Below are 25,031 nucleotides of genomic sequence, written 5' to 3' on the forward strand. Positions count from 1 at the left end.
AAGCCCTTTTGTTCATTCATCTTTAATCTACTCTGTGTGCTTGGACGGGTGCTTAGTGTTAGGATACAACAGTGAATATGATCAATTCTTGCTCTCTGAAAATGACCTATGGGAATGGGCCTTTCTGCCTCCCATGAAAGCAAGCCCAGAACCTCAGTCAGACATACAGGGAGGGGCACAAGGGGTCTGAGATTTTTTAGAGGAGGAACCCTTAGGCCAAGTGTTGGGGTCCCCAGGAACCAGCTCAGTCGTGGGGCAGGAGACCAGAGGGAGGAGGAACTCGATAAGAGTTGGGAAGAGAAGTTGGCAGCAGCAGAATGAGGCACGGGAGGAGTATTGAGGTGGGTGGGAAGGGTAAGGGACTCATGTGCCAACAAAACCCGTTTGAAACTTGCTAACCTAGACCCCCGAAGGATTTAAGCAGGGGAGCTCAAAGTGGAGCGATCATTTTACTGGTCATTTCCTTTTAAGAAAGTGCTCTGCATTCTGTTTCCTGTCTAGGACATAGTGTGATGGACACCTTGGCTGTGGCCCTGCGGGTGGCTGAAGAGGCCATCGAGGAAGCAATTTCCAAAGCAGAAGCCTATGGGGACAGCTTGGTAGGGCCTCCCCTGCTCCTCTCTGGGGGGAGGTGTGGGTCGGGGTCCCGGCCACAAGGAGGAAGTGCAGGTTGTAGGGAAATCAGTGTCCCAACGGCCTGGACTAACGAGTGCATCCCCAACCTCCTTCTGCATTTGTGGGCAGGTCTCTCCCAAGAAAGGGACTGCCGAGGCCCCCCACACCCACCCAAGCACCCGGCCATTCTCTTCCCTCTGCAGGACAAGCAGAACGAGGCCAGTTACCTGCGGGACCACAAGGAGGAGCTAACGGAGGAGCTGGCCACAGCCATCTTGCAGAAGGTAGGTGGGCCGCAGAGCAGGGATCCGGGTCCCTGTGCAGAGCAAACGTGGGGAATGTCATTTGCACAGCTTCCTCTCACTTTCACCTTTGTGCTCAGAGGGCCATGCACAGGGGCTGCATTGCATTGTAGACTGTGAGCAATTCGAATGTGGTCACTTTTGGGATTGAGCTAGTGGGTGGGTGGGGACTCAGGAATTCTTGGCACTGAGCAGGCTGCTCGTGTGTGTGTGTGTGTGTGTGTGTGTGTGTGTGTGTGTGTGTGTGTGACTGTATCCCTTTGCACACTTCCCATACAGTCTCTTGCTGAAGATGCTTTGCAGTCTGTCACCTCCATGCCCTAAGCTGTCCCCGACACAGTGTACCAGTTAATTACTTCCGAGAAAGCAGCCACCCAAAAACTCTGTGGCTGTAAACAAGCATCTCTCTATCTTCCACAGCCAGTTCTCAGACACCAACTGAGAACTGAAATTCAATCCCTTTCTGGTTACTGACTGCCTGGCGCTAGTGCAGACACTGCAAGTTAAGGACTCAGTCCCACAAGACCGTCCCCACATCAGACGCCATCCACAGGTCTCAGGGATCCCAAGGTCACCACACTTTGCTGCCTGACCTACTACAAATTCAGGGGCTCCCATGACCCCAGGCCCTCAGGTTCGACAATTTGCTGGAACAACTCACAGAACTCAGGAAAGCACCTTACCGTCAGTCACCAGTGTAATATTGATAACTTAAATAATAAGTGGCTGGGCACGAGAGTCACACTCAGTTCAAGTTTACTAAGCCAAAGTCTGAGGGTGCGCGTGGGAAGAGCACAGACCACGAAAGCGTCTATGGCCCTGGGCTCTCCCCATGGGGATTGGAAACAGGTACCTAAAGGGGAGAGGACACCCATAGACAGTGAGACAAACGGTCACCCTCTTGTGGGGCTCTAATCAGTGCCAGGCAAATCTGCATTTCACATAAAGTAAGGTGAACATTCAGAAGGGAGCAGAGGGAGGAAGACAATTATGTAGTCTGCTCAGGGTGGGCAGAGGAGTGACTGGTCTCATCTGTCGTTGGTCTGGATCTGTGGAAATAAGCTTGTCACTGACATGGTCAGTGTGAAACTTAACAGAAGTCAAGATCAAGAGTTTATTTGCGTTGCAGTCCTAAGGTTAGACTTGGCACACATTTGTTTTATAGGGGATACACGAGGTCTGTCCGTCTGTCCTGAAAGTGTCCAGCCATGTAATATGCAAAATAGAGACATCTATTGAAGAAGATACAAGAAACATTGTACACAGGACAGTGACGCCTCAGAGTAGGCACCTTGGCACCTCACATAGTTCTCCCTGAGTCTCTTAACCTAAGCTGTACGTGTTCAACATTCTGAGGTGTCCTGCTTGCTGCAGGCCTTCCAGAACGTGGATCACTTTCAGCAGATTCTTAAGCATCTTTGAGGCATTTGTGCGACACTTTTATTTGCGCTGCACTCATTGCTGCTGTTCTACTTGCTTAGTCATTTTCGAAAGCAATGGCCACACAGTACACAGGCTCACTCCACAGCGTCTAGCGCCACCCTGCCCCTGTCCCCCCAGTACAGTGAGGGTGTCACTGTGTTCACGCATGCGCATTCCAGTCCCCTCTCCTTGGCTGCCGGGTTACACCGTTATTGCACAAACCGTTCTCGTTATGTGAACGATGGCTGGATGCTTTCCGGATAGACTCCGTATATCTGAAAGGTTTAGGGCTGACAAAGCATTTCCCCATGAGCAATCCGTGAGGAAAGCCATCGGGAGAGGCAAAAGGCCTGGTTGTCGTGGGAAACTGGATTACGCGTAAAGTCATGGCGCTGGGTCGTGAGATCACAGCTGTCCATTTGGTGGCAGTGCTGCGTGGCTCAGTTTCCCAGCCCGGTCTCTCTTGCTGCATAATGAGTATTGGAGGCCCTGAGATTTTATTTTTCCCTCACAATATAAAGGATACGAATGAACAGCCAGGTGGGGAGCAATGCATGGGGCAGCAGGGTCTGGGGACAAGGGTGCACGGAGCTCCCATGCCCCCTCTGTGTGAGCCACCTCCTGACACATCAGCGTGTCCCCCAACCAGGAAGCTCTCTGCGCCTCATTGCTGCAGAGTTGTTATCGAGGCTCCATTAGGTAGGCATGATTGATTAAGCAACTGGGCATCTGATCGAGCTCACTCTCCAATCCCACTCCCCTCCACAAAGGTAAGGGGCTGGAGCAGAAAATTGCAGCTCTCTAATCATGTACTGTGTACTTGGTTTTGCTGGCAGCCAGCCTTCATCCTAGACCAGGCGTCCTCGAACTACGGCCTGCGGGCCACATGCCACCCTCCTAGGAAATTTATCCGGCCCTCCGGGTGTTTTTGCCGCCGCTGCCTGTCCTGCTTAGCAGCCGACTCATCCCAGTCCCACAGTGCACACTCTCCAATGGTCTGAGGGACAGTGAACTGGCCCCCTGTTTAAAAAGTTTGAGGACCCCTGTCCTAGCAAACTTAGAAGTAATCTAAGGCCCCCACCTTCAATCGCCCTAGTAGTATAACAAAGACATTCCTATCACTCAAATACTTCCTGGGGGGTTTGAAGCTCTGTGCCAGGAACTGGGGTCAAACACCAATACAGATGCCCCTGGACTTAAAATAGATGGGATTGCCTCCAGATAGTAAATCTACCCTACCTTGAAAATATTGTAAGTCGAAATTCATTTAATACGTCTAACCCCCACCTAATACATCATAGCTTAGCCCAGCCTGTCTTAAACAGGCTCAGAACACATACATTAGCCTACAGCTGGGCAAAATCATCTAACACAAAGACTACTTTATAATAAAGAGTTGGATACCTCATGTGATTTGTCGAATACTGTACTGAATACATATCACTCTCACACCATCGTAAAGTCAGAAAATTGTAAGTCAGGGGCCATCTGTGTATCTTTTTTATCACACCACAATTTCTTTCTTGCTCATGCATCTGCAGTAGCTCCACTTGAAGCTGTGGGTTGGGGCCAAATCAGCTGCAGCATGTTCACTCTGGAGCCATCCAAGGCACGTCAACCACTTGTGACCATGCTAGAAGCCCCAGAGAGCAGGAGGCGGCAGGCGGTGCCTGCCAAGGCTGAGGCTCGCCCCTGGCACACGTTGCTGACACCCTCCTCACGTGCCATTGGCCAGAGCAAGTCACACAGTGGAGCCAAAAGCCGAGGGCTGGGAAGTACATTCTCCCTGTGTGGGGAGGGACTGCAAAGTCACAAAACAAAGGGCTGTATACAGGGAGTGTTGAAAACTCCAGTCTTCCCTTTTGGTCACAATAATTCACGTCCCATCCACATGGCAGGTATATGCACCCCACCTAAAAGACCCCTAAGTGTCTGATCGGGTCATGATTCAAAGTACATTCTATCCAAATTCAGCTGCTTTTCAGCTAGAGATCTGTGAAGCTAGCAAACAAATTACCTCCCCCTATATACCCAACATATAGCGTTGGAAGAGAAACAGGGAAGTGGCACTAACCCCACTCCCCCGCAGAGAGGAGGCACGGGAGGCGTAGGAGGTCACTCGTTCTCAGTGATTCTGAAATCCTGCTGGGGAACATGGCCAGGTCCCCGCCCTGCCATGGGGATTGTGGGGATTGTGGGGATTGTGCCCTGATTAGACCCCAGGTCTGTCCCTGGGTGTGGCACCTCAGTTCACTGTTCTCCGTGGCTCTCAGCCTTCCCTTTCATCATCCTGTGTGTCCTAAAAGAGCACTGAGGAATATGCGCATCTTGGTGTCTCAGCGGTGTTTTGGCTGCTGCTTGCCTGTAGGAAGCTGAGAGCCCAGAGACCTCTGTACAGATGGACTCAGTAAATCCAAACGGCTCTGCCAACCCTGCAAGTGGTGCCGAGAGCTGGACCTGAAGCCATCTCTGATGACTCTGGGTCTCTGCCTCCTCGATGGGGCTTCCAGATGCTTCCCAAAGTCAGGACTGATAGCCAGAGACTCTGGGTTTGAGATCCAGCTCCACCATTTATGAACTGGGTGGCTTTGACTTAATCTCCCTGTGCCTATTTTCTCATCTGTGAAATAAGGAGAATCATATAGCTTGTACCTCTTGGGATGAAACATGGTAAAGCATATACGGTACCTAGCACAGAGTCTGACACATGATAGGCACTTAATAAATAGAAGAAGCTGTTAATATCACAGAAGGATTGTTTGTAAACTGTAAACTGCTTAGAGCAGGGGTCCTCAAACTTTTTAAACGGGGCCAATTCACTGTCCCTCAGAGCGTTGGAGGGCCAGACTATAGTTTTTAAAAAAACTATGGACAAATTCCTATGCACACTGCACATATCTTATTTTGAAGTAAAAAAACAAATGGGCAAAAACACCCCCATGTGGCCCACAGGCCGTAGTTTGAGGACGCCTGGCTTAGAGTGTTCAAGGCTATAGTAGTGCTGTTATAAAGCAGATCTGAAAACACGCTGGTGTTCAGTTGAAATTAAGCTTTACAGCGGCTGAAAAAAATTCCAGAGACGGTCCCCAGTTAACTCCACATGGCATCTGGAGGCCTCTCTGCTAACTGGCTCCCTCCGTCCCCCACAGATCATAAGAAAACAGAAGAGCAAAAGCGAGCAGCAAGTGGAAGAAGAGCCGGAGTGGCCACAGCCCCAGAGCTGCAGCGCCAAGGCCCCAGATGAAGGGACCACAGTGGGCCTGGGAGGCCGCCGAGCTTCCGCCACCCTCTGGGTGAGTCCCCCCACCCGGGCAGTGCTGGCCCAGCCCCCACACCGACGCCCTCCGCATGCTGATCAGAGCTGCTCTACGGTATACCTGTACCGGATGGGGCTTAAGCATCCGTAGTTGACTCAGGTGCCCACTGGCCAGCGTAAGGGATTCTAAGGGACAGAGGGGGAGAGATTGAGAGAGAAGGTGAGTGTGAGAGAGAGCAGGAGGGGTGAGAGAGGAGAGACAGAAGCTGAGAGAAAGGAAAAGCACAACTGATTATCGATGGATACGGAGGTGGGTTTTTTACATAGAGACGAATTTAGGAAAAGTCAAAATGTCGACGGGCTACATTTTTGTATTCATTCTGAGCAGGGTTGTCCTGAGTCCTTGCGGGGGCAGGGGTAGCTTCGTGAGAGCCATGTGTATTCTTACAACCTAGGTCATTTGCTGATACTAAGTGGCGGCTACAAAATTGCCACTGCCGTTGCAGCCACCAAAATGGTCACATCTGGACATGGTTGGGAAGTCACGATGTGATGCCAACCTTTTTGTCTGTCACCCTGAATCACACACAGAGCTTCATGGCCTCCCTGTGGCCCAAGGGTCTGGGGCTGCTTGCAAGTCCCCAAGTCCATGTAATCCTTTGCTCTTGGCTCACGTCGGCTCTGCAGAGGACGAGCAGAGCGCTGGCAAAGGAGCTCTGTGCGCAGGCTCAGCAAGGAACCAAGGGACTGGCCAGCAGGGCTCTGGTTCTGCCAGCCACAGGGGCCCAGTGGCCTTCATCCCTATGAGAGCAGATTGAGAAAAGGGTGTGTACAGCCGCACGTGGCAGACTGCAATTCCAGAACGGATCACCTGCATGAACTCCCCATGTCCTCACCAGCCACCAGATACAGGGGGTGACAAGGAGTATCGCTATGGCTTTATCAGAGATTAAACTTCATTGATTTATCGGCAGGACCTTCCCTTGTCAACATGTTCTCAGCTTGTTTTGCTGCTGCTGTCCTGTGCTCAGCACCAAGGAGAACAACACAAGTAGAAGACTAGGTCCCTGCCCTCCAGTACTTTGTAATCTGGTTAGCAAGGCAGATTTATGGCTAAAACTGGTGAAAAACAGATAACAGGAGACTTCATAATTAGGTACTTAGTTGTAAGATTGAGACTGGAAATGGCTTTGGAATTGGGAGAAGGGAGAGGCCTTTCCGGCAGGGGGGTTGGAGGAAGATCCTGCTGGATGGTCCCTCAAACGGCCTGTCATCGAGACAGGTCTGTAAATCAGACCTGCCGTTCCCGGGCTCAGGATGCAGGTGCAGGTCACCTTGCATTTGGGGAGCCATTCTGAAGTATTTTCTGCACACTCAAAGAGTCAAGTTCAGGAGGGCTCATGGAAGGGGGAATCTACATGGCACCCCAGACTGAGCCTTGAGCAAAGGGTCAGAGGCAAGAACAGGGAGCTTGGGCTCTGCCTCTGCCACTCCTGGGATGGGATTTGGCCTTGACTAGTTCATTTCAAACAGATGTTTGAAACCAAACATTTGTTTGGTTTCCTGTCTATAAAATGGGGATATGGCTGGGTGAGGTGGCTCACGCCTGTAATCCTAACACTCTGGGAGGTTGAAGCGGGAGGATCGCTCAAGGTCAAGAGTTCAAGACCAGCCTGAGCAAGAGCGAGACCCTGTCTCTACTAAAATAGAAAGAAATTAATTGGCCAACTAAAAATATATAGAAAAAAAAATTAGCCAGGCATGGTGGCACATGCCTGTAGTCCCAGCTACCTGGGAGGCTGAGGCAGGAGGATTGCTTGAGCCCAGGAGTTTGAGGTTGCTGTGAGCTAGGCTGACGCCACGGCACTCTAGCCAGAACAATAGAGTGAGACTCTGTCATAAAATAAAATAAAATAAAATAAAATAAAATAAAATAAAATAAAATAAAATAAAATAAAATAAAATAAGGATAATAAGACCTGCCCCAAAGGACTGTTCTGAGGATTCCTTTTGCAGTCAACATTCTTTATTGAGCTCCAACTGTATGCAAGGCTAGGTGCTGCAGAGACAGGTGTTCTTGCAGATACAGCAGACTCCACCATAATCTATGGGTGGGACACATCAAAAATAAGTCAACAAGGAAACACAGGGGTACAAATTCTAGTAACCATTATCAAGAGGATGGAGTGGAGGGAGAACTGGGATAGGTAAAAGCTTGGTCGGGGAACAGGGAAAGCCTTTCCTAGGAGGTGACATGAAAGCCCGGCTTGAAGGATGAGAGATTTGGGAGCAGTGGAGGAAAAGCACTCCTGCAGGGGGAAGAGCATTCGCGGAGGCTCTGAGCAGGAAGAAACTGACAAGTTCAAGGCAGAGAATAGCCATGACATGGCTGGGGAACAGAGACTACGGGGCACAGCGGCAGGAAACCAACTGAGAAGTGGACATCCGGCCACTTAGCACCTAGGTTTCGTCCCTCAAATGATAGTTATTGTTCTTTCTATCATTCCTTTATTTCTGCACTTCAAAATCAAGGTCACGATCATCAAGGCGTACCTGCTGTGAATCATGAGCTGTACCTCACCGTGTTTGGTCAGCTAAGCCCCAGGTCCAGAGAGAGGCAGCTGTGGGCGTACCACTGCCCCCTGCTCTGATTCACAGGCACCTTCCCCCGCCAGCCGGCCCCACCCTGGGCCCTCGCAGCCACCCTGTCACCTTCCCTCCCACACACAGCCAGGGGGCGCCAGCTCCCTTCTCTTCCCTTATCTCATCTCACCCACTGGAATATTTCTGTCCACTCACTACATCTCAGGGCTGCCCTGGTCACCCTTCACCAGCGGCTGAAAGCTCCCTCCCAGACCTTGTCCTGCTTCCCCTTGCACGGAAGAGACCTCACTCCCCATAAACAGCCCTTTCCCGATTTTTCCTGTTCACGTCAGCTGACTGCAGCCCTGCAGAGCAGCTAACGTTCTCATGCAAACCGTGAAAAGAGAGGCTTGGAGGATGGGTTGGCTCATCGTAGGACGCTCAAGTAATGCTGGCAATAACGGAGGGATGGCCAAAGGTCCACAGTAATAACATCTAGCTGGACCTTTCCTTTCTATAAACTATGTGCAGAGAGTTTTCGCACGTGTTTCTTCATTAGAACCATGTGAGAGCACCCTGCATCGTTCCCACTTTACGGAGGAGTAAACTGAGGCCTAGCCAGCCCGAGCCACTGGGACTAAGTGGGTTCCAGGACTAGAGTGTGGATCTCCTGGTCCTGAGCATTTCCTATGCTCTGCTGTCTCCGGTTCCCTAGGGAAGTTCTGACCATGGAATGCCTGCTTCCCCCACTGGGTCACTGGGTCTCTCCTCGCTGTGCGTGTGGTTGAAGTTGGAAATGGTGTTCCTCCCACCTCCTAGAGACCAGACGCTCTCTGTATGTCATTAGAGATGTGGAACAGTGGGCTCTTGTACCATGAGTCAGGGCAGTGGGCGCAGCAGTGATCACGGGCAATAGTTCCTCTTTCAACAGCAGGACAATAGATGTGTCTTATCCACACTCCTCAGCCGAGCCCTGGCCAAAAGCAGCTTAAAATAAACAGCGGTGACCCTCCCCAAGAGGAATCTCCTGCTTGGTTCATCAGCCAAGGAAAGAATTCAGTCCACCTGGGACGCAGGCATGGCCCTGGGCTCTTTTCCCTAAAAAAGATATTTAGAGATACAATCCAGAGTCTCACAGAATTCCCATTTGGTTTGCTAAAACAAACACCTCTTGGGATTTGATTTTCATATCAGAAAGTCTTGTCTTGCCAAATGCCTGCCTCCTGCATAATATAACTAATGGCTGCAGCTTTGACATCAATGTAGAGAGAACTTAAGCATTTCATACCTATTTTTTTTCTTTTTCTTTTCTTTTTTTGAGACAGTTTCACTCTGTTGCCCAGGCTAGAGTGCCGTGGCATCAGCCTAGCTCACAGCAACCTCAAATTCCTGGGCTCAAGTGATCCTCCTGCCTCAGCCTCCCAGGTAGCTGGGACTATAGGCACATGCCACCGTGCCTGGCTAATTTTTTCTATATATTTTTAGTTGGCCAATTAATTTCTTTCTATTTTTAGTAGAAATTCTCACTCTCGCTCACGCTGGTTTTGAACTCCTGACCTTGAGTGATCCACCCGCCTCGGCCTCCCGGAGTGCTAGGATTATAGGCATGAGCCACCACGCCTGGCCCTATTTTTTTTCTTGAAGCAAATAGTAGAATTTTTTTTATTTCTAGATTTTGATATAGAAATAAGGCTTAATGGAACCCCTTGCCTTCTGTTCAAAAGTATCTTTCGAATTTCTGATATACAACACTTGGCTAGATATGTCCACCTTCCCCAGGCTTGAATCTACTTTTGTGGGAGGAGGGGAGTGGGAGAGAACCATGAGGCTGTAGTTTGGAAAACCCCTGTAAAGGATTCTGATCCACCCACCCCCTTAGGTGATCACGTCTTCTGGCAAAACACCATAACCATATATAGATCATGTGCTTGGTGGGGGTACAGGTACCTTACAGAAGGGACAAGATCATGAGCTGGCTCCTAATATTACAACCTTAACCTTTAACTTGGACATTTTATCAGGGAGTGTCCCCTCCTATGCCCTCCCTTTGAGTTCACACCATCCCTTGGTTTGTAATATGTAAACAGCATATTTTTGTCAACAATATTGGTCAAGAAAAAGTACATGCTTTATCTTCCTCCATCCAGACTTACACTCACTGGAAGCTGCCCCAAGGCAAAACAGCCTGGATCTGGGAATAAATCTATTACGTGCCCAGCTGGGTGCCTGGCACGGTGTGCCCCTTTGAGAAGCCTGCATTATAGCCCCTTCATGCTTGTCAGTGCTCATGTACGCTCTGGATTTTCCACACTCAGCATTGGGAGTGTGGTGGGGCACCCTGCAGACGCAGGGCCATGGCCGAATGATGGCAGAATGCATCAATTTGTGGGGATTTAGTCAAGGCCTGGGCTTGAACCCTTCCCTTCTGGTTCCCAGGATACCTGGGAAGGAAGGAGAATGTAATGATCAAGGTCCCAGCAAAAACACTGGGACCCACACCCTTGTAAATGACCATTTGTAGCTCCTGGTTTATTTTAAAGACAAGCACTGTGATTAGAGCTTTTAAAAAACATCATCTGGGGCCGGGCGCTGTGGCTCACGCCTGTAATCCTAGCTCTTGGGAGGCCGAGGCGGGTGGATTGCTCAAGGTCAGGAGTTCAAAACCAGCCTGAGCAAGAGCGAGACCCCGTCTCTACTATAAATAGAAAGAAATTAATTGGCCAACTGATATATATATAAAAAATTAGCCGGGCATGGTGGCGCATGCCTGTAGTCCCAGCTACCCGGGAGGCTGAGGCAGAAGGATCACTCGAGCCCAGGAGTTTGAGGTTGCTGTGAGCTAGGCTGACGCCACGGCACTCACTCTAGCCTGGGCAACAAAGCGAGACTCTGTGTCAAAAAAAAAAAAAAAAAAAAAAACATCATCTGGACCGGGCGCGGTGGCTCACGCCTATAATCCTAGCACTCTGGGAGGCCGAGGCAGGCGGATTGCTCGAGGTCAGGAGTTCGAAACCAGCCTGAGCAAGAGCAAGACCCCCATCTCTACTATAAATAGAAAGAAATTAATTGGCCAACTAATATATATAGAAAATTAGCCAGGCATGGTGGCGCATGCCTGTAGTCCCAGCTACTCGGGAGGCTGAGGCAGGAGGATCGCTTGAGCCCAGGAGTCTGAGGTTGCTGTGAGCTAGGCTGACGCCACGGCACTCACTCTAGCCAGGTCAACAAGCGAGACTCTGTCTCAAAAAAAAAAAAAAAAACATCATCTGGATGGAGAGTTTGCACATTACTTAGCCCCTGATGATAAGAACGCTCTGAGTCTTGATTAGTTGGCTCGTGCAGAAAGGCCTGCACCAAGTCCTAGCTGTTCTGGGGACAAAGGCCACCCACCACTGTTTGAGGTGGCACAATTGAGTTTCTCCTCCACCCTCGTTGGCTGCAGCCATCCATATTTAACAGAGAAACCGAGGTAACCCACAGACCTCACACTGACCAGCCCAGGAAGATGAGCCACAGATACCCCGAGAGGGATGACGGGGACAAGCTGGGCCCCCCTCATGCCCTGACCTCTTTCCCACCCCTTTTCAGTCCTTCCTCCATTTGTCCTTGTCCATCCTGCTGCCCTCCTCTCCCGCCTTCAGACCTCCATGTGGGGTGGTTCCCTGTGTCTTGTCCCCCAGAGGCACTGGCCTGACTTCTGTTGTCCAGGGCCCCCGACCCCTCCCCTCTCATCCCACCATAGCAGGCCCAGCACATCTGGTAGGCAAGGGTCGGCTTTCCCAGAAGCTCCCTGCAGCGTGGCTGGGCACACCGCCCAGACCTGTGGCCACCTGTGTGGGCTGAGCTGCTGCCTTACCTGGCCCTGGTCTGCTGTGACAAAAGAGCCTGTGCTGGGACAGTGGACCAGGATTTCATACCTCTGGGCCAGGAATTAAGTCCAGGAATCAATTTCAGGTCCAGGAGTTAGGACCTGAAAGGGAATGACCCTGGCCAAAGCCACCATATGGCACACCTCCAGGAGCCCCATTCACACAGAATGGAATGCTAGGGGTGCCCCGGGGCTGTGCAGCATGACGGCCATGGCTCGGGCTGCTGCTGAGGTCCATGTGGCAAAGGAACAGCAGCAACTGTTGGCTAATGAACAGGCACCATGTCTGCCCATCACATCATTTCTTTTACTCCTCACTACACCATAGGGATGCAGGTATTATTAGACCCATTTTATAGATGAAGAAGCAGAGGCTAACACATCAACATTATTTGCCTAAGGTCACACAGCTAGTGACTGGTGGGGCCAGGTTTTGAATATCTCTTTCCTGCTCCCAAATCCCTTGGTCTTGCTTCTTCCTCTATCAAATGAGATCAGTGAGTTCAGTGATCTCCAAGGTCCCTTTCAGCTCAGAAGTCCTGGGGCTGCACTGTCTGATGCAGTGCCCACAAGTGACCATTTAGTTAAAATTACATAACATTTAAAATCCAGTTGTCTGGTCGCACTGGCCACATTTCAAGCGCTCAGTGGCACTTGTGCCTGGTGGTGACAGGGCAGATGTAGAACATTTCCGTCATCCAGAAAGCCGTATTGCATAGCACTGGTTCAGGGGTTTCAATAAAGAAGAAGAAATGAACAGAGGACATAAAGGCAGGAATACACTTGGATGTCTGGGTAGAACTCGGGCATCCACATTCCTACCAGAAGCTCCCAGGGGATACCAACAGGCTGCCAGCCTCAAGGATGACATCTTCACGATATCTTAAAAAACAGGATCCCAGACCTGTAGCCTCCTGGTAACGCTTCCTATTTTTCCTTCGGTTCTCCCACGGCCTGGACACCTCTGGCTCAGGGAATAACCGTGCAGAAGCCCCAAATGCTGCAGGCCCCACTACTGGGACTTAGCCATGAAACCCAGCCTTAAGTCATCCCCAGCCAGGTGTCTCATCCACTCTCTTGAAAGAAAATTCAGTGTGATTGTTCTGTCTTTAATATCCTCCCTCATTGTGTGGCTCTCTGCCAGCAGGGAAGTCAATGCAACCTGCCTTTCAAAGCCTCAAGAGGCAATATCTTAAAAGGCACCAGTGCAGGGGTTATAATTCATTTCATGCCTCTTTGGGTGCATATGTATAAAAAGGCGTCTCGGTAATAATACAGTGATGCTATTGATAATAGTGATAACGATTATTATCAATCACCAGGGGCCAGACAATCACTCTGTGCCCGCTGACCAAAATAAATCTCTGTCTGACTCTTTCTCTGCTCTGTCTCTGGTCCCTTCCTACTTTCCTCACCCTTTTAGCTTTGTGTCTCTGTCATTTCCTCCCTCACATTGACTCTCTCCTTTGAAAGGCCATAGTGCAGAACTAAAGTGCTTTTTATCATTGCTATGATTATGGGACTGAATGTAATGCCTATGTCTGACCCTAAAACCCCAAAGCAAAGCTGTGGTTTATGCATATGACCACTCTTACTGATTTTCCCCCAAATCCTTGATACTAAAAGCATTCATTCCCTGTTTTTAACTGTGGGCTCTTTGAGAGCAGAGACTGTTTTGAAGCCATGGTGGGTACCTCCAGGAGCCTGTCCTGTTGGCAGTGATGATCATCAGAGCAATCGTAGCGACAATCTGTCATTCCAGGGGATACGGGTAGAACACATTGCTGCTGCCCACATTGGAAATGCAGCGACTGCAAAGGGAGGCATAACAAAGGGAACTGATGATTGCACTGGGTGTTTCACCCAGAGCTTCAGAGCTGGCTGGTGCAGGTGGCAAGTCCTGCTGGATTGGAGCACATTGTTCCTCAGCTTTCAGCACAGGCTGTCAGGCAAGAGAGCACAGAGGAGCATCGACCAGGAGCCAGACAGACCCGAGCTCAACCCTGCCTCTTCCCCTTGACCACTCATGTGCTTTGGGCAAGTTATTCAGCCCTGACTCAGTTTACTCATGTGTGCTCAATCAGATCGGGAGTGGACATGTTGCACTGGCTCAGCCTTAGGGCTTAATAAAGGGTCTTCCTTTGGCTAATATTTATTGAGTGCTTTCTCTGTGCCATACATGGTACCTGGTGCCCTAACGTGAGGAAACTGAGGCTTAGGACAGCTGAAGTTCCCCCAGGATCCTGCATAGCAAGAGGAGGAAGAGCTGGCATTGACCCACTACCTAACATATCACCCATTAGTTGATGCCTAAGGAATAAAAGAGCAGGGCCTATCTGAAATCTCAAATCCTCAAGTCTGTCTTTGCAAGGCATTCCTGACATGCTAACATTCCTGGACCCGTGGACCCCTCCCCTCGGCCCCCACCAGCAGCCTCCTTGCCTAGATGTCCAGACACTGGAACTCAGGCCAGCCCTTCCAGATGTTACCAGCTGTGCTACTTCTATGGACCCTAGACTGGGTAAGACAAGCAGAGGCTGTGGGTGGGAAAGAAAGGGTGGGCATGGAGGACTCAGCCAGGGTAATAAGCAAATAATTCAAGTAATCCTATCACTTGTGGGAGCCATAGAAGTTGAACTCGCTGGCGAGGAAAAGTGTTGTTGTGGCGCCATCTGCTGGACATGTGCTCATTGCCGTGAATTTGTGGCAAAGCCAAGTGTAGGTTTCAGACCTGTGGCTTTTCCACCCTGGCTGGAGACTGGGACCTGGTGGAGACAGTTTCGGGGGAACCTTTTGTGATAGTTATGCTATAGGGTTTTTTTATTAGTGTGAAACAATGGTTTTCCCGAAATAGATTACAAAAGCCTGGCATCCCCAACTATCTTGTGAAAAACACAGAACCCATCTTCCCTGTTGGGACCAGAGAGGAACTTGGCTTTTGTAGGGGACGGGGGAGCATTTTTGTCCCATAAAGTGGACCCCAGTCACCACATGTATACACATAAAATACAGTTTGAGGCACTGCAAAGTGAAATATTAAATATCTTTTATTCCCCTTTTTTAAAAAAAATTTGTATTCAGTGATTTACAGTGAGAAACTTATAGTTTTTTTTAAAGACCAGAGCATAGCAAATGGGGTCTGGGAGGCTGCAGTCGTACTGCACGTGGCAATGGGGCTGTCAGCTGTGGAAGGACTGGAACAAGGTCTTAACATCCTGCAGATGTAGTCACCAACATACAGCTGAAGGTCACACGCAAAAGGCCGTCCCTGCATTCACAGAGCTTGCGGTCAGCGCACAACTATGACAGATGTGGCAGGTCCGTGTGACCACACAGGAGGAGAAGCCTTGCTGAGTCCCGGGCGGGATCAGCACCGATGCACGGGGGTTTGCCATAGAAGGATGTTTTCCTTAATTTTTAATAACTCCGCTTTCCGATTGACCACCAGCCTCGATCTCTGTCCTCTCTGAAAGCTGCTTATTATCTGTCATAGGATTTAGCAAAGTCGCAGACGGCTCTCTGAGTACCTAACCCAGTGAAAACCTCAGTTGTTGTCAAGGGGCATCCTCAAAACTGTTCTGGACACTGGAGGCAGGGTCAGTGCCTGGCGTGCCCTCAGGGAGAAGCAGGTGACACTTGGCCGAAAGCCACTTAATATGTGTGTTAGCTTGGCTCTCCTCCAAGCAAAACCTTGCTCTCCAGGGTGTAAGTGGAGATAACGGTGGGCTTATTTTTACTTTTTCTTTCTTTCTCCTACTCTGCAATTTTATCAAAGAAGTTAGTTTAAAAAAAATGGAAAATTTTTTTCAATTATTATTAATTTTTTTTTCTTTTTTATTAGAAAACGATCTCAGGCCTATGCAAAAAATGGAAAAATTTTAGCACTTCTGAAAATCCAGCCATTCACTCCATAGCAAACATTCATTGATTTCCGATTCTGTACCAGTTACTGTGCCAGGGGGTGTGGATGTCCCCATTTGCAGGACATTCACTGCTCTCAATTGCTGCACAGTCTGGTGGGGAACCCAGGCCAGAAAACAGATGTTTGTAATAGAGTAAAGTACAGCACATGCAAAACATAGAGAAGCCCAGGACCCCAGCCCAGCTTGGGGAAAGGGGCCGTCAGTGGGTTTCCCACAGGTCATGGCCTGGTTGAACTGAATCCTGTCAACACAGAGTCTTGTGGAATTGCTAAGATGGGGCGAGCTCACCGCCGTTGGGCTGCACCATCCTGTGACCTGTGACGGCCCCATTGAAAGGCAGGTGGGTCTGTAGTCCCATCTTGCTCTCTTTACTGGATTCACAGGATGGGAGACAGGTTATGACCCCTGGTACACAACTTACAGGGTTCCACATTTGTTCTGTGAGCCCATCTTCCTCCTAGATCACCCCAAGCTCTTGTGGGGGATTGGGGGTGGGAGTAGAGGTTGCCTACAGCTCTTTGTGGCCCTGAACCGGCCTACACCAACACTCTCCAACAAAGTGAGCCCAACACCCTGGCCTGGCCTGCTGGGCTTTGATCCTCACCTGCCTTTGTGTCTTCTCTCAGATCGGTTAAGAGTCCTTAGGGGGCAAGGCAGCTGAGTGCATCCTCCTCTCCCCAGACTCCAATTGTAAGGCTTAGTGATGTCACTCAAATATCTTGTGCTAGTTTTTGCTTTCTTCGTTACTCTCCTACACCATTTTTTTTATTTTTAAATTTCAGAATATTATGGGGGTACAAACATTTTGGTTACATATATTGCCTTTGCACCACCTAACCCAGAGCTACAAGTGTGCCCACCCCCCAGACAGTGTGCTCTGCCCCCATTAGTTGTGAATTTACCCACCCCCCTCCCTAGAAGAAAATGTTGGAAAAACTCTTACACCATTTTTTTAAGGTACCATTTATCTTACAGTTTACCATGAGTGCAGGGCAAGGTTAAGTGTTCACATCTCTCAAACTGGGTGTGGTGGCTCACACCTGTAATCCCAGCACTCCAGGACGCCAAGGCAGGAGGATCACTTGAGCTCAGGAGTTCAAGACCAGCCTGAGCAAGAGCGAGACCCCATCTCTACTAAAAATAGAAAAATTAGCTGGGCATGGTGGTGCATGCCTGTAGTCCCAGCTACTTGGGAGGCTGAGGCAGGAGGATTGCTTGAGCCCAGGAGTTTGAGGTTGCTGTGAGCTAGGCTGACGCCATGGCACTCTAGCCTGGGCAACAGACCGTGACTCTGTCTCAAAAAAAAAAAAAAAGAAAAAAAAAGTAATCACATTTCTCAAAGAATTCAGTCACTGGCTGGTGTTGGAGCCCAGGCACGGCTGACTCCTGAGTCCAGCCCCAAAGCACTCCACGGCCCTGCCCAAACTTTCCCTCCGGGAGAGCTCTCCTCTGTCCCCTGTTCTGAGCAGCTGTGGTAGGGAAGAAAGAAGGTCAGTGAGGGAGCTCGTTTCCCGCTGGGTGGAAGGGGCTGCTGGTGGCTGCCAGCAGGCGAGGCAGACTGGGTCGGGGCCTGAGCTATGGGTCAGCACTTTGTGGACACTGTAATCACAGGTGCTCACAGTGAGTTTGTGAATATGCCTTTTCCTTCCTGTTTATCAGTATGAAAAGAACAAAATAGATAAGAAAACATAAGTCCTTCGTTAAATAACAAAGGAAAAAACTTGGTCTCCTTCTCTTTGATATTCTCTGTATGTAACTCTTGAGATTCAGAATTTCGTTCATTTGAATCCCCACTTCTACCGCCTTTCCTTAGAGTTGGTTTTCCTTCCCTGGATTCAAGGGCTAAATGGGACCGCGTTGTGCTCGTCTTGGGCTTGCAGACCGACCATACTTTTCTCACGTCTCTATCACGGCACATACATTGTGCCCTAACTTTGTATTTACACGACTGGAACTCCGCAGGTTTGGAGGTCTTCGAGGGAAGATGCTTTCATTTTTGCATGTCCCAGAGCAAGGATCTCATCCTGCACCGTTAACTCTAACAAACGTTGGCCGGAAGAATGGCTGGATAAGAAAGTGCCACATGAGCGCTGGCCCCGTAGGGTTCCACTGCCTCTCTCACGCTTTCTAGCAGGCCTGGCGCTGTGCAATGGAGTAAGCACGGAGCCATGTGTACTATTATGTGGCATTATCGACCGATGTGCAGCTTTTAAGGTTCGCACGAGCGGGGGCATTACCGTCAAGCACGTTTTCTCGCGCTGCACGGGGTCTGCCCCAGAAGCTGCCAGCTCCTCCCAGGGACCGCGCCTTGCGAGCTGACCCCTCCTCTCTCTCTCTCCGCAGCGGTCCCAGTCTGCGTTCTCGATCACCGGAGAAGATGCCCTGAAGACCTCTTCGCTGGGGGCGGCGTCAAGGCCACCGAGGGACCAGGGCCAGCACCCGAGGGAGGAGCCTGCTCTGCCCGGCTGGAAGAGCGTGGACAGACTGGACGAAACAAGTAACTGTTTTAAGCAGCCTGTGTTGGCCTGTGGGTTCCACAAGTGCTCTTTGGAGGCTCCTCGGCTGTCGCGCGGTCACGAGGCTCTTCTCCCCGTAGGTCTGAGTTGGTGTGTGCCATTTGGGGCCGCTGGGCCAGGCCATGAGGCCACCCACACGGCACGCAGTATATATATTGTGGTTGAGTTTTTCCACCCAGGCAGTTTTCCTAGTTGCTGTGGCAGCATGAAGGCCCCTGCGGTGTTCCATGGCCCCTGTGTTCCATGTTCCGTGCTGACACCTGGGGGACAGTGAGGGCTGCTGGGCACGTGTGCTCAGATCCCCCTGCCGCACGCCCCCCTTCAGCTGCCTGCTCTGTGTGTGGACCACAAAAGCAGCCTCTCGGGGCATTTCAGCTTTCAAAGGGACTTGGGTCCCAGAATCAATCTGGTTTTAAGAGTGTCATCCTTTCTGAAACTGGATATGTTAGGGTAACACTCGCTGCTATAACAAATAAATCAAACATACCAGTGGCTGGACATGATAGTTTTTCTCTTTCATCTTACAGCAGTGCAGTGCAAGTGTCCCTGGCCTGTGGGAAGCCCTGCAGGGCTCTGTCGTCCTCTGGGGCCTCTGAGTCCAGTGCCGGCCTGCCCACCTTCGGCCAGCAGATGGCAGAAGAGAGAATGGGCAGGGCAGGGTTCCCGCCTCCCAGCCACCTCAGTGGGGAAGGGCACAGGGCACCCACTCACATCCTGTGGGCAGGAACTCGTCACATCCCTCTCCCCCATCGCAGAGGGGCCTGGGAAATGTAGTCCTGGCTGAGCAGACACAGCGTGGCTCAGGGCCTTTGATGTGTCTATTCCCGCCACACGTGAGGATGGCGTTGCGGGGCACTTGTGCCTCTGCCCCTCCTGCGTCCTTCTCCTAGAATGTCCTGCCTCTACATGGGGCAGTTAAACTCACCTCTTCAGAGAGTCTTTAATGTCTAGGACACATCCTTTATAACGCTGTTGAGTCATGTAGTCCCTCAGAAGGAAGAGATCCTCAAAGTAGCCAAGTCGCTTTCCTGAAGCCACACATCACAGGGCTGTGAGATGCCTGGACCCACGTGGGCGACAGCTCAGGGCCACGAGGCCCCAGTGCTCAGGGGTCTCTCGGACCACACAGCTATCTGGGTAAAGGGCCCCCCAACCCAGCACAGGCCTGTTTCTGTCCTCACCTAGATACACACACTGGATAGCAGGAGCCAGGTGCATCTGTCCTCACGTGGGGAAACCATTAGCAGTATTCTCATCCCATGGTATTTGTCAGACCCAGACCCTTTTCCTGAACAATGACAAAAAGAGATTAACAGCAAAATCACCACCCTAGAAATAAGCTTTTGAAGATTATGCTATCATTTCTACTCTAAAAGGGAAAAGATTTAACCAACAGCTATATAAATAAAATCCATTGTTATCATAATGCAAAGAATCAGAAAACATTAAATATTTTTTAATTGTCATTCCAAAGATTTTCCAAAAGTGATCATTTCTGTTAACCTTTCAGTACCTATCAGTAGAAACTGCAGAATCATGACATTACAGAGATTGTGTAGCACACAATATTTTCTTTATTTATGGATATAGCTTTTGTGGGGTTTTTTAAGTGCATTTCCTTTCTAGATATACCTTTCTTTACCCCATCTACCCAGCATATTCATATTCATATTCATTCATTCATTCATTCATATTCTCTCTCTCCCTCACCTTCTCTCTCTCTTTCCCTCTCTTTTTCTCCGAATTGCAAATTCCCCCAGAGAAGGGACCCTTAGATTCCACAGGGCATATGAGAATATCATATAATGGATCTTCAATAAACAATAATATTTAGCTTTTAAAAATCACTCTGTAGCATACAGAGTCCATATGCAGGCACTATTTTATTTATTCCTCCAGCAGCATTGCTAAGCACTGTCATTGTCCTGTTTGACAGATGAGAATATTAATTGGCAGCGAAGTTAAGTGACTTGTTCAAGACCCCAAGGCCTCAGCTAACATGACCAGCGTTGGTCCTCAAATCCAAACATCATAGTTCCAATTTGCAGGCTTTTTAAACTACTGATGATAATAAGTGTCTCTCTACCATAAAAACAAACAGAAAGCCAGCATTTTAAAATTCAGACTTATAAAGTGATAAATTTATAGAGTGTTATAATAACTTCTGCGAGACACTATTTCACAAAATAGTTCCCTGATGGATTATGAGCATTCCTAATAAATTTGCAAGGGAATTTAGTTTTCAAAACATGATTTTGCATATATTTTTCTGTAAAATTAGGCACCTATATGTAATTTATCAATTCTATATAAACATAAAACTTAGTTCAGCAGCATCACACACATACAAGATTTCATGCTCTACTCAAAAATCTATGCATGTCCCAGGATGTAGAATTAAAATAAAAAATAAAAGCACTTCAGTAGAAAACTTCTGGTTTTTCTGAGGAATGCTCAGCCCTTGATATGCTAAAATATCCATGCCCCCAGAGGTGTTTAGGGATGTCTGATGTGTTTAGCAGGAAGAAAATTATTCCCAGAGGCATTGTTCAGTCTCCCTAGAGCAGAAGTGTAGAACAGAGGAGTCCCAGAAGTGGTGGTCATCTTACACGGTTACTGTCCCCTGGGCTGTTTTTGGCAGTTGTGTTTATGCCTCAGGAGAAGGGCTGGCCCAGGAGCTATTAAGGCACAGTCAGCGGCAGCCTTGCTAGGGCAAACAGCAGCAACTCCACCATCAGTCTGGACAGTGCATATGGCAGCTCATGGATTCCCCAAAATACACGTTCATGTGATAGACCTTGATTGAGCATCTGTTGTATACATAGCTTGTGATCAGTATTCGGGAAATAAAGATGAGGCGTTGCCGCTGTTCTGGAGTTGCTCACTGAGAATTGTTTGTATGATGATGAAAGAGCAGGAGTTTGGAGGGAAGAGAGGATGGGGGAACAGGCCCGCAGAGAGATGCTCCTGGCAGACTGCAAGAAAGTGGCATTGGAGCCCAGTTACCACTCTGAGCAGTTCTGATGACGCAGCTTGACAGCCGCCAAGGTTTTCGCAGGGCTGGGTATTCAGGGATCCATCTGTTTTTGCTAAGAAGGATGGAGGATTTTTGCTGAGATAAAAGTTGGCCAACTTCTAGCTTCCCCAGAAGCACATGGCAACCTGGGGTTGTCAAAGGCAAGGGAAGACAGGAGCTGGCAATGGACTGAATCCTGTCCCAGCATGTAGTGAGAGTTGGAGTCCAGGGACCATATTCGCAACATGGTCAACCCTAGAGCCAGGCATTGAGTGGGATTAGCAGGGGATTTCCCACTTTAGCTTCCTCCCAGGCCCAAGGAGAAGCTGTAGACAGCAGGGCTCATTGGCAGCTGCACACCGAGAGCCCAGCCTTGCCCCTGCAGCCTGTTGGTGCCTGTGTTCGCCAACAAGTCGTCTTTATGTGCCCAGGATGGGGCTTAGAGCTGGCCAGGGGTTGGGGGTACTGCAGCCAAGAAGGCGAGGCTCTGTTCTCAAGGAGCTGATGGTCAGGGCTGGGTACAGACTAGACAACCAAGAAAATAAACTAATACAGTTTAAGTGTTAAAAAATAAATGAATAAAGGCTTTTTGTTTTTTTGCAAAGCTCAGAGCACAGAATAGCCAGCTCCTCAAGTAAGGAAAGCCAAGAATGTGCCACTGAGGAGCAATGTGAGAGTCTCAGGAGATGGTCCAGAAAGCAGACTTAGTATCTAATTGTAAGGTTGGAAGGACTTTCCCTTTCTTCTCTGAGTGAATGCACCCCAGCTGGGCACTGGGTCTGCTTCGCATCTTATACCTGTGGGTGTCTCTGTTTGACTTCTATAAGAAGCAGACCCTAATGTGAGACTTTGAGGATCTGTAGTTTATTTGGGAGGTGAGCCCAGAAAACACACAGAGAGGGGAGGGGACATAGGACGAGGAAGGAAAGGTAGGCAGTCAATGACTTGCTACCAAGCAGGTTCCCACTGCAGTGACCGGAGCTTGTCCCTGCTGGAGACTCTGGGAGCCAGGATAGAAGACAACACCTACCAGGCAGGTGAACCGGGTATTTCGCCACCAACTCCTCAGGTATTAGCTGAGAGTTGCTTCCAAAAGGAGGTGGTTCCTGAGCATTTCCACGCTGCTCCTGGGGCAGGTGACGTAGGCTCTAGCTGCCAGAGCAGCCTCAAGTAAAGACTTGCAATTGCTGACATGTAGAAGGCAGCTGACGTGCACTGAAATGGCAGGGGCCGAGGTTTGGGGTGGGGCACCCATGGGGAAAATCAATATTGCCACTTAGTGGCCACAAATAGCTTCCCTGAGAGCCTGAACGTTCCTGAGAACCTGTACCATCTGATGGACGGCCTCAGGGCCCAGCACGGGGAAAACGCCAGCAAAATGAAAATAATTTTCTCGGAAGACCTGCTGCTACCACCAACACGAGTAGAGCCCATAGAGTACAAGTGGTAATAAACACCCTGGTTAGCCACTCTCCTGGATGTTTATATAGTCAATGAAAACAGTGTTGCTGCATAGATATTAATATATCATACTGAATAGTGACAAGCTATATATAAGGCATATGTGTGTGTGTGTGTGTGTGTGTGTATATATATCTGTTCTGTATGTACATACATATGGAGTACATGGGTGCTGATTCATAATCAGATGTTAAATACTAAGAACTATAATCCAATCTAACAAATATAAGGTAAAATAGCTGAGAGTGCTCAATGTAGCAGGTACTGTGATCAGTGATTTACATATGTTATCTCATGATAATCTTAATGGCAGCCAAGGTGGGTCCCACTGACCCCACTGATAGGCTGGAAATGGCTCAGCAGTGCTCGCTGACCAAGGTCACTTGCTAGTAAACTTAGTAACTGAGGATGAGCTCTGGATCCACTTGAATCCAGAGGTCTTGTTCTTTGTCCCGCACTAAACAGCATCGTCCATTCATGGGCACAGGGAAAGGAGCTGTCAAGAGCCAATCTGCTCTGAGCGGGCATGGGTGCCACACTTTAGGAGCATCCCCTCATGCAGTCCTCACGACAGCCCCGTGAGGCGTTAGCTGTGCCCTCGTCACCACCAGCGAGGAAACTGAGGCCCAGGGAATCACCCGGCTGTTGAGCAACTGCGTGGGGTTTCCCCCGGGCTCTCTGGCTTGGAGGCCACTTGTCTTTCCATTGCACAAGCTGGCTCTGGGACACAGCAGGATCCATTTGCTCCTGAGAATGAAGAGATGGCTGAGATCCAGGCCCTGCCACAGAGATCTTGTCACCTGGAGGATGGCTCAGTGTGCGTGTGAACAGGGAACACAGGGAGGACCATCACACCAGGCGGGCTCAGAGACGAGATGCCCCAAGGTGGAGAAGGACACGCTCCAGGGAAACAGGGGCAATGGGGCTGAGGTGCTGGAGGGCCACTGGGGCTCACTGTATAGAGATGATGGAGAGGGGGCAGGAGCAGCAGGAGAAAGGCCGGGCACATGGCCTCAGGCTTCCAGGAACCCACTTCTGGGGCCCAGCGTCATCTGGCAAAGAAAGCCCCACTTCCTGATTCTCAAAGAAAGGGAACTCGATGTCCTGCCAGTGCAAGCTACAGTCAGGCACACGGGGTAGAACTGGGTTGCTCAGTTGAAAACATGTTCCGCCAATATCTGAACTCCCCTAAGGCTGCGGATCTAAAATAGGCCTAGCAAGGACAATGTTCTGTGGACAACACTGTGAAGTACTGATAACTTTCATTTCATTATATGGAGCGGTAGCCGTTCAATTGGTAGAAAACCTGTGTATTTTAAGTAGCATGAAGTAGGAGGTGCTACTGCAGCAGAGCTCTGGTCCCTGTAGGCCTCAAGCCTAGAAGCTGGCATCCAAACACAAGTTGGGGAATGGTCCCTCCAAAGCCCTGGGTCCTTTGTCATCCACCCTCAGACACCCCTGCAAGGGACCTGGTAAAAAAAAAAAAAAAAAAAAAAAAAAGCTCCTGCTGGCAGCTGCAGTGTCCCAGGCCACAGGGCTGGGCCAGCACCCACAACTGAAGGAACACCATGTCATCTTACTCCCCACGCCCCATGCACAGGCACAAAAAACACTTTTTCCTGTTTGCCTGCAGCAAAAACAAAACAACTTTTACCACCCCCCAGCATGCAGGTCAACCACCGGGGCCCAGCCACCAATCATCCCAGATGCTCGGGACAGACCTGAGCCCGGTTCAGACCAATCCAGACCAGAGCCACAGATGAAGCCCTACTCCAGCCTGCTCTTGCACGGACCTTTCCAGCTGGCCAGGGCTCCCACGGCGCAGTCCGTAACCCAGAGCTGCCTTGGAGTAGGATAGAAGATGCCCCCATCCCAACTCGATCAGTTAGCAGCTCTGTGACCTTTGACAAGTTGCTTCTCTTTTTGTTTCTTCATCTGTAAGATGAGATTGGAAATACCAACCTCTTTTGGCTTCATGCCCTTTCCAGAATATGGCATGTGTCTTGAGTTAAAAATAGACTCACATGCCTATCTCAGGAGGCTGTGAGTGGGATCTATAAAGGTGCCAA

General features: G+C 49.7%; 2 protein-coding genes across 7 annotated transcripts in view; both read left to right on the forward strand.

The window, feature by feature from the left end:
- Positions 1–25,031, forward strand: part of MYRIP (myosin VIIA and Rab interacting protein) — a 334,798-nt gene that overhangs the window by 245,937 nt on the left and 63,830 nt on the right. For all 5 annotated transcript variants that reach the window (XM_020285128.2, XM_020285059.2, XM_076006566.1 and 2 more), the window contains 4 exons: positions 502–599; positions 819–899; positions 5,489–5,632; positions 18,313–18,466. In XM_020285128.2, the coding sequence (XP_020140717.2) occupies positions 502–599; positions 819–899; positions 5,489–5,632; positions 18,313–18,466 (477 nt within the window). The remainder of the gene's footprint in view (positions 1–501; positions 600–818; positions 900–5,488; positions 5,633–18,312; positions 18,467–25,031) is intronic.
- RPL14 (ribosomal protein L14) overlaps positions 1–25,031 on the forward strand; it is a 301,323-nt gene that overhangs the window by 45,982 nt on the left and 230,310 nt on the right. Inside the window, exon 1 of one of the 2 annotated variants that reach the window (XM_076006604.1) lies at positions 23,128–23,132. The exons of the other annotated variant lie outside the window; for it this stretch is intronic. Within the exon in view, the coding sequence (XP_075862719.1) occupies positions 23,128–23,132 (5 nt within the window). Of the gene's footprint in view, positions 1–23,127; positions 23,133–25,031 lie in introns of those variants that run through there. 2 annotated transcript variants of the gene reach the window in all.

This window comes from Microcebus murinus, chromosome 1 (genome assembly GCF_040939455.1).
Source record: "Microcebus murinus isolate Inina chromosome 1, M.murinus_Inina_mat1.0, whole genome shotgun sequence".
NCBI lineage: Eukaryota > Metazoa > Chordata > Mammalia > Primates > Cheirogaleidae > Microcebus > Microcebus murinus.